At 51.4% G+C, this 12,889-nt stretch overlaps 1 protein-coding gene across 2 annotated transcripts in view; it reads left to right on the forward strand.

Annotated features, from left to right (window-relative positions):
• The window catches only part of DNHD1 (dynein heavy chain domain 1), a 392,142-nt gene that overhangs the window by 239,215 nt on the left and 140,038 nt on the right, over positions 1-12,889 (forward strand). For both annotated transcript variants that reach the window (XM_063950780.1, XM_063950781.1), the window contains exons 23-27: positions 9,203-9,353; positions 9,767-10,049; positions 10,172-11,525; positions 11,768-11,940; positions 12,431-12,617. In XM_063950780.1, the coding sequence (XP_063806850.1) occupies positions 9,203-9,353; positions 9,767-10,049; positions 10,172-11,525; positions 11,768-11,940; positions 12,431-12,617 (2,148 nt within the window). The remainder of the gene's footprint in view (positions 1-9,202; positions 9,354-9,766; positions 10,050-10,171; positions 11,526-11,767; positions 11,941-12,430; positions 12,618-12,889) is intronic.

The raw sequence follows: 12,889 nt of genomic DNA on the forward strand, positions 1-12,889 counted from the left end.
AAAGGGCGTCATCATTCCAAGAAAGTTCAGATGCCAGAATCTGGTACTGTATCAGATATTGCCCGACAGTTCCTGTCCCCTGACGTAACCGGAGAATTTCTGAAGAGGCTGATGTTACACGACCTGGCTCGTCGAAGATGCGCCTGAAAGTTGCCACAAAGTCTGTATAGGAGGACAGCAGAGTATCCGATCTCTCCCATAGGGGTGATGCCCAGTCAAGGGCGGAGCCACTGAGGAGGGAGATGATGTAGGCAACCTTGGTGCGATCAGTTGGGAAGCTGCCAGGTTGTAACTCGAAAATCTCACACTGGTTGAGAAATCCCCTACAGGCTTTTGGGGACCCATAAAATTTAGCAGGTGTCGGCAAATTAAGACGTGGAGCAGAAATGGGTATGATGGGTGGGGTTACTACCATAGGTACTGCAGTTGACACACTGGCCGCCCCTGAACCACGGAAGGTTGTTTGAATTCCATGCAGCCAAGAGGAGAGGTCCTGGAGACAACGGATAACATGGCCTTGTGCAGCCTCCTGATGTTCAAGACGGGCTGCCAGTTCTTGCATCGGCCTGGTCACTTGAACTTGGTCTCCGGCCGGATCCATTAGGTCAGTGCTTACTGTCACAACTGAGGGCTGGAGCTGACTGGAGGAAGCCTCAGTTGTACGGACTGGTGTGTAGTGGAACCTGGGAGGTAGTATGGGACTCTTGGACATGCAATACCAATGCCCGAAGGCGTGACCACGAAAACTGGAATGAGGTTAACGGGTTTTATTCAAGCACAGTTCGGATGGTACATTAGCAGCAGTGTCAGATATGGTAAATGAAATGACATTACACAGTTCCTGAAAAAGCAGTAATGATGGATATGCCTCTGGGTGCGGTAATATAGATGGTCTTGGTAGACCTAGGAGATGGTATGTCCTTATCCAGCACCCATCCGCTGAGTAAAGGAATAGCAGCAGGAACTAACCAGCAGGTGTTCTCTGGAAACTGGTTGTATCGGTTTGAAATACTAGTGCTGCTGGGTAGGCCGGATGGAACCGGACGAATGATGAACTGTGTGAAGTGCAACAGCACCAATGTAGCTAGAGATCGATGAAAACTGGAGAGCGATGACGGCGCACCGATGATAACTGGAGATCGATGGCGGAACACCGATGGTTACTGGCAGGGCAGAGCACCGCTGGAAGTTGGACGCTGGAAGCCGGTGTCGGGTAACTGCCGGTCAGAGGATGCAATGCTGGAACTGCAGAGTCAGGCTGCACCGCAAGATGTTAAACTGGTGCGGGTCTCTAGTGGAGTTGAAGACAGGAGCTGGAATACCTGAAGAGAGCAAACAACCACAAAGCAGGGAGGCCTGTATCACTGGGATTGACAACTGAAGCACTGACATCTTTCCAGCCCAGGAACAGGATATTTATACCTGCTGGGAAGCAGGGATTGGCTGGCTGATTAAGCAGAGTCTAGAGTGCAGCTGCTAGATAATTAGGCTGAGACCAGAGTGCCGCTGATAGGCTGAAAGGTAACATGTGACCAGGAAAACATGGCTGCGCCCATGTTAGCTTTTGGAGGGAAAGATTGTTTGTAACTTGAATGTGAGCTTTAAATATGAAGCTGCCAGAATCACAATGAAGAGACCTGAGGTAATGGTGCAGCGTGCAGATGGAATCCAGGCTTGGAATGCTGGAACAGTCTCAGGAGGCATTTGGAAGGTAAATATTGTTGAGAAATTACCCGGATCGTGACAAGTAGCTTCTGTCCTGCCAGAAGTCACCTGCCCAGCTGCAGTACTCTAGTGGCTTCTGTCCTGCCAGAAGTCACCGGTCCCGCTGCAGTACTCTAGTTACTTCTGTCCTGCCAGAAGTCGCCTGCCACTCTGCAGTACTCTAGTAGCTTCTGTCCTGCCAGAAGACTCTGGCCCCACTGTAGTACTCTAGTACTCTAGTAGCTTCCGTCCTGCCAGAAGTCACCGGCCTCGCTGCAGTACTCTAGTAGCTTCTGTCCTGCCAAAAGTCACCGGCCTCGCTGCAGTACTCTAGTCGCTTCTGTCCTGCCAGAAGTCACCGGCCTCGCTGCAGTACTCTAGTAGCTTCTGTCCTGCCAGAAGTCACCGGCCTCGCTGCAGTACTCTAGTAGCTTCTGTCCTGCCAAAAGTCACCGGCCTCGCTGCAGTACTCTAGTAGCTTCTGTCCTGCCAGAAGTCACCGGCCTCGCTGCAGTACTCTAGTAGCTCCTGTCCTGCTAGAAGCCGCCGGCCCCATTGCCGTACTCTAGTAGCTTCTGTCCTGCTAGAAGTCACCGGCCCCGATGCAGTACTCTGGTAGCTTCTGTCCTGCCAGATCTCACCTGCCCCACTGCAGTACTCTAGTAGCTTCTGTCCTGCCAGAAGACTCTGGCCCCACTGTAGTACTCTAGTAGCTTCTGTCCTGCCAGAATTCACCTGCCCCGCTGCAGTACTCGCTTCTGTCCTGCCAGAAGTCACCTGCCCCGCTGCAGTATTCTAGTAGCTTCTGTCCTGCCAGAAGTCACCTGCCCGCTGCAATACTCTAGTAGCTTCTGTCCTGCCAGAAGTCACCTGCCCCGCTGCAGTACTCTAGTAGCTTCTGTCCTGCCAGAAGTCGCCGGCCCCGCTGCAGTACTCTAGTAGCTTCTGTCCTGCCAGAAGTCTCCGGCCCCGCTGCAGTACTCTAGTAGCTTCTGTCCTGCCAGAAGTCACCGGCCTCGCTGCAGTACTCTAGTAGCTCCTGTCCTGCTAGAATTCACCAGCCCCGATGCAGTACTCTGGTAGCTTCTGTCCTGCCAGATCTCACATGCCCCACTGCTGTACTCTAGTAGCTTCTGTCCTGCCAGAAGACTTTGGCCCCACTGTAGTACTCTAGTAGCTTCTGTCCTGCCATAAGTCACCTGCCCCGCTGCAGTACTCTAGTAGCTTCTGTCCTGCCAGAAGTCACCTGCCCCGCTGCAGTACTCTAGTAGCTTCTGTCCTGCCAGAAGTCACCTGCCCCGCTGCAGTACTCTAGTAGCTTCTGTCCTGCCAGAAGTCTCCGGCCCCGCTGCAGTACTCTAGTTGCTTCTCTCCTGCCAGAAGTCACCAGTCCCGCTGCAGTACTCTAGTAGCTTCTGTCCTGCCAGAAGACTCTGGCCCCGCTGCAGTACTCTAGTTGCTTCTCTCCTGCCAGAAGTCACCAGTCCCGCTGCAGTACTTTAGTAGCTTCTGTCCTGCCAGAAGTCACCGGCCTCGCTGCAGTACTCTAGTAGCTTCTGTCCTGCCAGAAGTCACCTGCCCCGCTGCAGTACTCTAGTAGCTTCTGTCCTGCCAGAAGTCACCTGCCCCGCTGCAGTACTCTAGTAGCTTCTGTCCTGCCAGAAGTCACCTGCCCCGCTGCAGTACTCTAGTAGCTTCTGTCCTGCCAGAAGTCACCGGCCCGCTGCAGTACTCTAGTAGCTTCTGTCCTGCCAGAAGTCACCGGCCCGCTGCAGTACTCTAGTAGCTTCTGTCCTGCTAGCTTCTGCCAGCCATGCTTGCCCAGCTAAGAGTCCCTGCTTGTATGAATCCCTGCCTGCACCCTGCCTTTGCCAGTCCTGTGTCTCTTTCTCTGGACCTAGGATCCTCAGTCTGCTTTATTCCTCTCCCAGCTTCAGCCATTGCTTATCTGCGTATTTACAGCCTGTATGCTATCATTTCTCTTACGTCCTAGAACAGTGATGGCTAACCTTGACACTCCAGCTGTTGTTGAACTACACATCCCAGCATGCCCTGCATCAGTTTTAGCATGGCCAAATAAAACTGTAACAGGGCATGCTGGGATATGTAGTTCAACAACAAGTGGAGTGTCCAGGTTAGCCATCACTGTCCTAGAGGATACTGGGAATCCATTTAGAACCATGGGGTATAGACGGGTCTACAAGGAGCCATGGGCACTTTAAGAATTTAATAGTGTGTGCTGGCTCCTCCCTCTATGCCCCTCCTACCAAACTCAGTTTAGAAAATGTGCCCGGAGGAGCCGGTCACGCTTAGGGAAGCTCCTGAAGAGTTTTCTGCATTTATTTTATCTGTTTGATATTTTCAGGCAGGGCTGGTTGGCACCAGCCTGCCTGCTTCGTGGGACTTAGGAGGAGGAACGGCCCAACCTCTTGAAGGGTTAATGGTCCCATCCCCCGCTGACAGGACGCTAGCTCCTGAGGGAACTATTCACAACCCCCACCACGGCGAGCGTACATTCCCGCAGCACGCCGCCACCCCTAACAGAGCCAGAAGAGTGAAGAGTGGTGAGTACTAAGCCGGTGTCCCGGTTAGCGTGTCACCGCCCATTATGGCGACATGAGGGTATGGAGATGCCCGGCTTCTAAACGGGGCGGACTGCATCTCCAGACTCTGTGCACAGTGCCCACACTGGCAAACAAAGACTTAACACGGATCTGACTCCATTTTAAACACTAAATTACCTCAGCCAGTATAAAAAAAAGCGGGAAGCTTGCGCGTCATGGATGGGGCGGGGCTTCACTATGAGCGGATTCAGCAGTTCACCAGCGCCATTTTCCTTGTGCAGTGGACACAGATGCTGACAGAGACATGCAGCTCCTCTGGAGTGACTCCAGATTACCTCAGTGGTACCAGGGGGTCATAGCAGGGGGGAGCGTTTATTAGTATATAAACCTTTCCTCTGTGTGTGTGTGTGTGTGTGTGCTGTCACATTTACAATATGTCAGGCAAAGAGTGTGTTTCACATACGGCAGAATGTTCCTCTTCCCCAGGGGGTTCACTACAGTGTACTCAGTGTAGTACACCTTCCCAGGCTAGCGGGGCGGAACCAGCATGGCTGGATTCCATAAAAGGAATGATTTCTAATATTTCTACTATATTGTCCCGCAATGAGAAAGAGAGACAATACTTAAGACAGTCTGTGGATGAGTTTATGAACAGTGTCTCAGACCCGAAAACAGCGTCTCAGACCCCTACAATTTGTCTGCAAAAATGTACTCTGTCCCATATCCTGCAGTCTGACTCTGATGATGAAGGGTCAGACATGGCGGAGGGGGAGGTGGACTGAGAAGGGGGTATGCTGCTCTGTCATAGGGAATAGAGGCTCTTATAGAAGCTATCAGACGTTTTACAAATTCCTGATAAGGTGACAGAGGAGTGTGAGGAATCTTATTTTAATGTAAAAAAGAAATCCTCATTCACTTTTCCTGTATCTAAGGAACTGACTATCCTGTTTGAAGAACCGTGGATTAATCCTGAGAAAAAATGTCAAATCCCTAAGAGGTTACTCTCATCCTTTGCTTTTCCTCTTGAGGATAGGATAAAATGGGAAAATCGGATATCCACCGATAGTGGACGCATCAGTATCTAGGCTGTCACGGAAAATTGTTTTGCCTGTCCCTGGTGCAGCCTCCCTGAAAAACATGGCTGATCGTAGAATTGAGACCACACTCAAATCTTTGTACACAGCTGCTGGGGTGGCCCAGAGACCCACTATAGCACGCAAACCAGCAACTGCCAGTTCTCAGGAACATAGTTCAACCTCTGCTTCCTGATAGCCTTCAGCATGATGGTGGACCGCGATGCCTGGGAGCCCGACTAAAATTTTTCAGTCACATCTGGACAAGATCGTGCCAGGATCCCTGGGTCATAGATTTTATATCCCAGGGCTACATACTGGAGTTCAAGGAGCTTCCACCTCACAGATTCTTCAAATCAGGCTTACCAGTTTCACAAGAGGCAAATATAACTTTACAGGACGCCATTCAAAAACTAATACAGACTCAGGTCATTGTTCCAGTTCCACCTCATCTGCAAAACAAGGGGTACTATTCCAACTTGTTTGTAGTACCGAAACCGGACGGTTAGGTAAGACCAATTCTGAACCTCAAGTCGTTGAACCCGTACTTATAAGTGATCAAATTCAAGATGGAGTCTCTGAGAGCGGTGATCTCAGGTCTGGAGGAGGGGGAGTTCCTAGTGTCTCTGGATATCAAGGATGCGTACCTTCACATTCCGATCTGGCCGCCTCATCAAGCTTATCGATGGTTTGAACTGCAGGACTGTCACTACCAGTTCCAGGCCCTGCCATTTCGTCTCCCCACGGCACCAAGGGGGTTCACCAAGGTGATGTTAGAGATGTTTCTCCTCCGCAAACAGGGAGTGAACATAATTCCGTACCTGGACGATCTTCTGATAAAGGCGCTGTCCAGGGAGAGGTTGTTGGACAGCATTGCCCTCTCAACCCGACTACTCCGGGATCACGGGTGGATTCTGGACCTTACGAAGTCTCACTTAGAGCCAACATGGAGGCTTCCATTCCTGGGAATGATACTGGACAAGAGTCGCAGAAAGTGTTCCTTCCATTGGAAAAGGCATTGGTAACCCAGTGGATGGTTTGGGATGTCCTGAAGCCAACCCGGATATCTGTACATCTGTGCATTCGCCTTCTGTGGAAAAAGATGGCCTCTTACAAGGCTCTTCAGTATGGAAGGTTTCACGCAAGACCCTTCCAGCTCGATCTGTTGGACAAATGGTCCGGATCGCATCTTCACATGCACCAGAGGATCCGTCTGTTGCCAAGAGCCAGGATTTCTCTTCTATGTTGGCTTCAGACTTCTCACCTACTCTAGGGTCAACGGTTCGGGATTCAGAATTGGATTCTACTAACCACAGACGCAAGCCTCAGAGGTTGCAGTTTCAGGGAAGATGGTCAAGTCAGGAAGTCGTCCTTTTAATTAACATTCTGGAACTCATTGCCATATACAACGCCCTTCTGCAGGCCTCATATCTTCTCCCCAAGATCAGGCTATTCAGGTCCAGTCGGACAATGTGATGGCGGTAACATACATAAACCGACAGGGTGGAACGAAAAGCAGGGCAGCAATGTCAGAGGTGACAAGAATCCTCCTCTGGGCAGAAAAACACACTGTGGCGTTGTCAGCGGTCTTCATTACGGAGTAGACAACTGTGAAGCAGACTTCCTCAGCAGACGTGGCCTGCACCCGGGGTAGTGGGGCCTTCATCCGGGGGTGTTCAGGTGCTTGACACGTCGGTGGTGGATAGCCACAAATCAACATGATGGCCTCTCATCTCAACAAGAAGCTCAAGAGGTATTGTTCCAGGTTGAGAGACCCACAGGCAGTGGCGGTAGACGCTCTGATGACTCCATGGGTCTATCAGATGGTGTACGTGTTTCCTCCACTTCCTCTGATCCAAAGGATTCTCAAAAGAATAAAAAGGGAAAAGGTTCAAGCAATACCCATTGCTCCGGACTGGCCAAGAAGGGCCTGGCACGCGGATCTTCTAGAGATGCTGATCAAAGGTCCGTGGCCTCTACCTCTTCGGGATGATCTTCTACATCAGGCCCTGTTCATCTATCAAGACTTACCGCGGCTACGTTTAACGGCATGGAAGTTGAATGGCTGATTCTAGCCAGGAAGGGTATCCCTAACAAGGTCACCCTGACTATGATCCAGGCCAGAAAGGGGTACCGTCTAAACATTACCACCGTATATGGAAGAAGTATGTCTCTTGGTGTGAGAGCAGAAAATTTTCTGCAGTGGATTTTCATCTGGGACGTTTACTGCTTTTTCTGCAGTCAGGTGTGGATGTGGTCCTACATCTGGGATCCATAAAAGTCCAGATTTCGTCCTTTTCCATTTTCTTAAAGAAACAATTGGCCTCTCTCCCTGAGGTCCAGACGTTCTTGAAAGATGTTCTGCACATCCAATCTCCCTTTGTGCCTCCCACGTCACCTTGGGATCTCAATTTGGTGCTGCAGTTCCTCCAATCAGACTGGTTTGAACTGTTACAGGAGGGTGATGTAAAATATCTTACGTGGAAGACCGTCACACTGTTGGCCTTGGCTTCAGCGATGCGTGTTTCGGAGCTGTGGGCATTGTCTCACAAGAGCCCCTATTTAATTTTCCATGAGGACAGAGTTGAACTCAGAAGGTGGTGTCTGCGTTTCACATCAACCAACCTATTGTGGTTCCGGTTGTTACCGACACCTCTGCTACTTCGAAGTCTTTGGATGTTGTGAGGGCTTTGAAGGTGTATGTACAGAGAACAGCTCGTCACAGAAAATCAGACTCTTTGTGATCCCAATAAGATTGGGTGTTTGCTTCAAAGCAGTCCATTGCGCGCTGAATCGGGTTCACTATCCAGCATGCTTTTCCCACGGCAGGATTGCCGGTTCCTAAATCTGTATAGGCCTACTCTACTAGGTTGGTGGGTTCTTTGTGGGCGGCTGCCCGCGGTGTCTCGGCTTTACAGCTCTGCCGAGCAGCTACTTGGTCAGGTTCGAACACGTTTGCTAAGTTCTACAAGTTCGATACTTTGGCCTCTGCGGACCTTCAGTTTGGTCAATCAGTTCTGCAGGATCCTCAGCACTCTCCCACCCGGTTTGGGAGCTTTGGTACATCCCCATGGTACTAAATGGATTCCCAGTATCCTCTAGGACGCAAGAGAAAATAGGATTTTAATTACCTACCGGTAAATCCTTTTCTCGTAGTCCGTAGAGGATACTGGGCGCCCGCCCGGTGATTTGTACTTCCTGCACTGTTACTTGGTTAAGTATTGTTGTTTGGTTCAGCTCTTGCTGTTCCTGGTTTCAAGTTTGGTTAGCTTGGCTTTCCTCTTGTTTCATGTGTGCTGGTTCGGAATCTCACCACTATCCTTATCTATCCTTCTCTCAAAGTATGTCCGTCTCCTCGGGCACAGTTTCTAGACTGAGTCTGGTGGGAGGGGCATAGTGGGAGGAGCCAGCACACACTATCAAATTCTTAAAGTGCCCATGGCTCCTAGTGGACCTGTCTATACCCCATTGTGCTAAATGGACCCCAGTATCCTCTACGGACTACGAGAAAAGGATTTAGCGGTAGGTAATTAAAATACTATTTTCTGGTCCCACCTCAGCCCATTCCTTGTTCCTGACTAGTTTCCACATTGACTCTTTGCACCTGTGTTAGGTCCTGGTGGTACCCTAGTACCGGGAGAAGTTACTGCACCCGATAAGGACGGCTGTTATAGGTGTGGTGATCTAGGCGTGCATAACACGCAGACTGACACTGCCAGGGCCCTCTACTGTACACCGAGCCTGGCATTATACACATTACAGCAGACAGATCTCTCCCAGCATGTGTACAGGAGAAGCCGCAGCTTAGTACATAGGATACATTACTGTTATGTGTTCTTACTGATCATTCCTTTCCCACAGGTGTCGCGGTGAGTTTGAGCTTTTCCTGCGCGAGTCTCTGTCAGGATTTCCCATAGAGTTAGAAATCCCCCCGGATACATCAGTGTTCGACGTGACCCCTAGCCCAGATGGGACCACCCTATCTCCCTGCCCGGGGGTCGTTCTGCCCCAGGTGATTGTTACTGTGGTCTCCCTGTCACTAACCTGGGTGTCTCACCACACATCACTCTCTGCCTGTCTCCTCACCACACGTCACTCTCTGCCTGTCTCCTCACCACACGTCACTCTCTGCCTGACTCCTCACCACACGTCGCTCTCTGCCTGTCACCTCACCACACGTCACTCTCTGCTGTCTCCTCACCACACGTCACTCTCTGCCTGTCTCCTCACCACACGTCACTCTCTGCCTGTCTCCTCACTACACGTCACTCTCTGGCTGTCTCCTCACCACACGTCGCTCTCTGCCTGTCTCCTCACGACACGTCACTCTCTGACTGTCTCCTCAACACACGTCGCTCTCTGCTGTCTCCTCACCACACTTCACTCTCTGCCTGTCTCCTCAACACACTCCTGTCTGTCTCTCAGTGTGGAAGCCCCCTGTATGCTGCACGGTGCATGTCTCTTGCTGGAAGTCCGGTGCTGTTAGTAGGAGCTCCTGGGACTGGGAAGACCACCCTGGCACAGTCGGTGATTCCGCATGGAGGAACCTATGTACGGATACCAGTAAATACAATACTGCAACCTGCGCACCTGCGAGATCTCCTGAAATCCCAACATGAAGTTTCTCCCCCTGTGGGGATGACCAGAGCAAGGGCACAGGGTGTCCGCCATCTTGTCATCCTGGATGACCTGCATGAAGCAATGTATGGTAGGTAGTAATGTGCCTGATTGTGTCACGTATGTTCCCCATAACTCCATGTATGACACAATGATACTGTCCCATACAACATGCATGTGACATCCCTGTAAATGATTTCCTTCTGCTCGCAGATGCTGAGATGAGGGGACATCCTGCGCTGGAGGTCGTGCGTCAGATGGTGTCAGACCCAGCGTCCATGCCACCTCACAGCGTCCTGGCCACAACATCCCCTCCTGAGGATGGCTTTCACAGCCTGTGCCCCAGGCTCACCCGCCTGTTTTGTGTCCTAGTCCTGGCCCCCTTCCATCCGGATGTCCCTCTGAGCTTATTCAGCCCCCGCTTCATGCTATGGATGAAAAGGTCATTGCCTGTCCAGCAACCTCCAGAGTTTGGCAAAGCCTTGGCTGAGGCCTCTCTTACTCTTTACCGTGACGTCACCCGGACCCTTCCTCCAAAGTATTGCTTTTCTCTCCACCACCTGCATAGGCTGCTGCACAGCCTGACCGCCCTGTGCCCCTCGCCCGGGGCACATCTGTGGGCACTACCCAATACCAGTGCATCTGACGCAGTTCTGACTAGGTGTGCCATTGTCCGCCTCTGGATGCATGAAGCTATGCGCACCTTTGCGGATGGTCTGGGCGCCCAACAAGAGACTGACATTTTCAAAGCTGTCCTACAGGACTGCGTAATGCGGACATTCTGTAGCCAGATCCGGCCGGAGGATGCAGCCACAGAGGGCGTGACCAGCTCTCTTCCTATAGACACTGGAGCAGAGACCTCTACTCCCGGGAATGAAGATGAAGAACTACAGTCTGAAGGCCCAATAGGTCAGACAGAGACAGATTCAGCCAGAAGTGTGCAGCTGAGTGCAGAGCCTGAGGCTATGTCTCACACTGGTAGCCCATCGTCCTTACCACAAGAATACCAGCTTCCTGCTGAGCTACTGCCCAGTGCCCGGCATCTGGATGACCTGAGCTTCTGCCATGACTCCACTCCTGGGGTAAGGTGTGAGGTTCTCATGTACAAGGAGAGACCCACAGCTGCCATAAATATAGTGCAGGCTCATGGCCTAACACTGAGTCCTGTGGACCTGCAGCACGTGGCCCGTCTATCTCGCGTTCTGCGCCTTCCTCAGGGTCACATTGTGCTCTGCTCCCAGCACCCGGGTACCGGGAGAAAAAGCCTGGCACGACTGGCAGCCCAGATCACCCAGTGCACACTGATGGAACTCAGTGGCAGAGAGACAGCGGAAGAGCGCCACGCTGTCATCAGGGAAGCCTGCTGGGAAGCTGGCGTACTGGGCTCTGCAGTGGCCCTCCTTGTTGGAGAGGGGACCTCCTCGAGTGCTCTGCAAGAGCTGGAGGCCCTGATACGTGAAGGAACTTTCCCCGGACTTTACAGTGCAGAGCAGGAGCAGAACTTACTGCAGCGTATGGTGCACATGGAAAAGAGAAGGAATGCCAGCAACAGGTCTCTGCGAGAGAGGTGAGTAGCACGGGAAATATGGCAGTGTGCACAGACACAGGGGGAGGATCCACATGGGAGAGGATGAGAGACAAGGATGGATAGTATATAATAATGATGATGATGATTGATGATAATAATAATAATAATACAACAGAGGCAGTCATTTGGTCTGCAGGATACTACAGACACTGGTAGAGAAGACATACTGTATGTATAAGGAGAGCAATGCTAAGATGTTTTGTCTTATATCGCTACTTCAGGTTCTGTGTCCAGGTGCGTAATAACCTCCATGTGATAATCGTTCAGAGCAGTAAATCTCCATCATCCCAGCTGTGTCGTCTGACCTACGTAGATGTCTACCATCCGTGGGACTTCAGTGCTCTTCACCACGTCGCAGAGAAGCTTCTGGGCCAAGCGGAGTGTCAGCTGTGCGGTGAGACCCTGTTGCAGGACACAAGAGGTGTCGCGCTGGGAGAGACCCCCACAGATAATGGCGAGAGAGGGAGGGGGCATATTTCTGCTGTATAATGCTGTGTCCGAGCACCACAATGAGTCTTAGGCCCTCATGCAGGTGGTTGTAGGTTATATCACAGCCTGTGGGAACCTTAATCTCCATAACAATCTGCCTGGGCCACCATAGAGGTTACAGAGCAGGTGGAAGCTGACCCTGGTCACTTGTACATGTATGAAGCCCAGGGCAGAGAGTACGGGCATGTATGAGATGGAGAGTAGCAGATCGTAGCCCTGTCACTAACAAGAACTATGATAGCAGGACCTATACACTGCCCGCTGAGCACGTGTCCATCAGCCTCCATCTAACGCTGGCAGTGCTTATGGCAGGTTACCCCGGGGTGTCCTCTTATTACTGTCACTGGAACATCAGCACTAATCATCATTCCATTCACTGTCTCATCTCCACACAGGTCCTGGGACCTTGTCTCTATCACTTCCCAGAGTAATGTCTCTAATTCATCTCTTGGCCCAAAGTTACTGCCACAGAATGTGGCCACATGTTCCACTGACCTCACCAGGGACCTTCATCAGCTTCATAAACCTCTACCTGAGATGCTCCTCACAGCTCCGGGGGCACATAGAAACAGAGACTGAAAGGTGAGAATAGGAATATACTTTGGCTTCCTGCTGCCTCCATTCCTGTCACATGCAGCCCTGTCCTCACTGACACATCACTCATCTCCTGATATACTCTGTGTTGCTGGGGACCCTGCTCCTCCCATTATATAACTCTCAGTCTGTGGCTTCCTGCTGCCTCCATTCCCCTCCTCACATCATGTCACTGCCCCTGTCACATGCAGCCCTGTCCTCACTGACACATCACTCATCTCCTGATATACTCTGTGCTGCTGGGGACCCTGCTCCTCCCA

Source organism: Pseudophryne corroboree, chromosome 2, assembly GCF_028390025.1.
Source record: "Pseudophryne corroboree isolate aPseCor3 chromosome 2, aPseCor3.hap2, whole genome shotgun sequence".
NCBI classification, from domain to species: Eukaryota; Metazoa; Chordata; class Amphibia; order Anura; family Myobatrachidae; genus Pseudophryne; species Pseudophryne corroboree.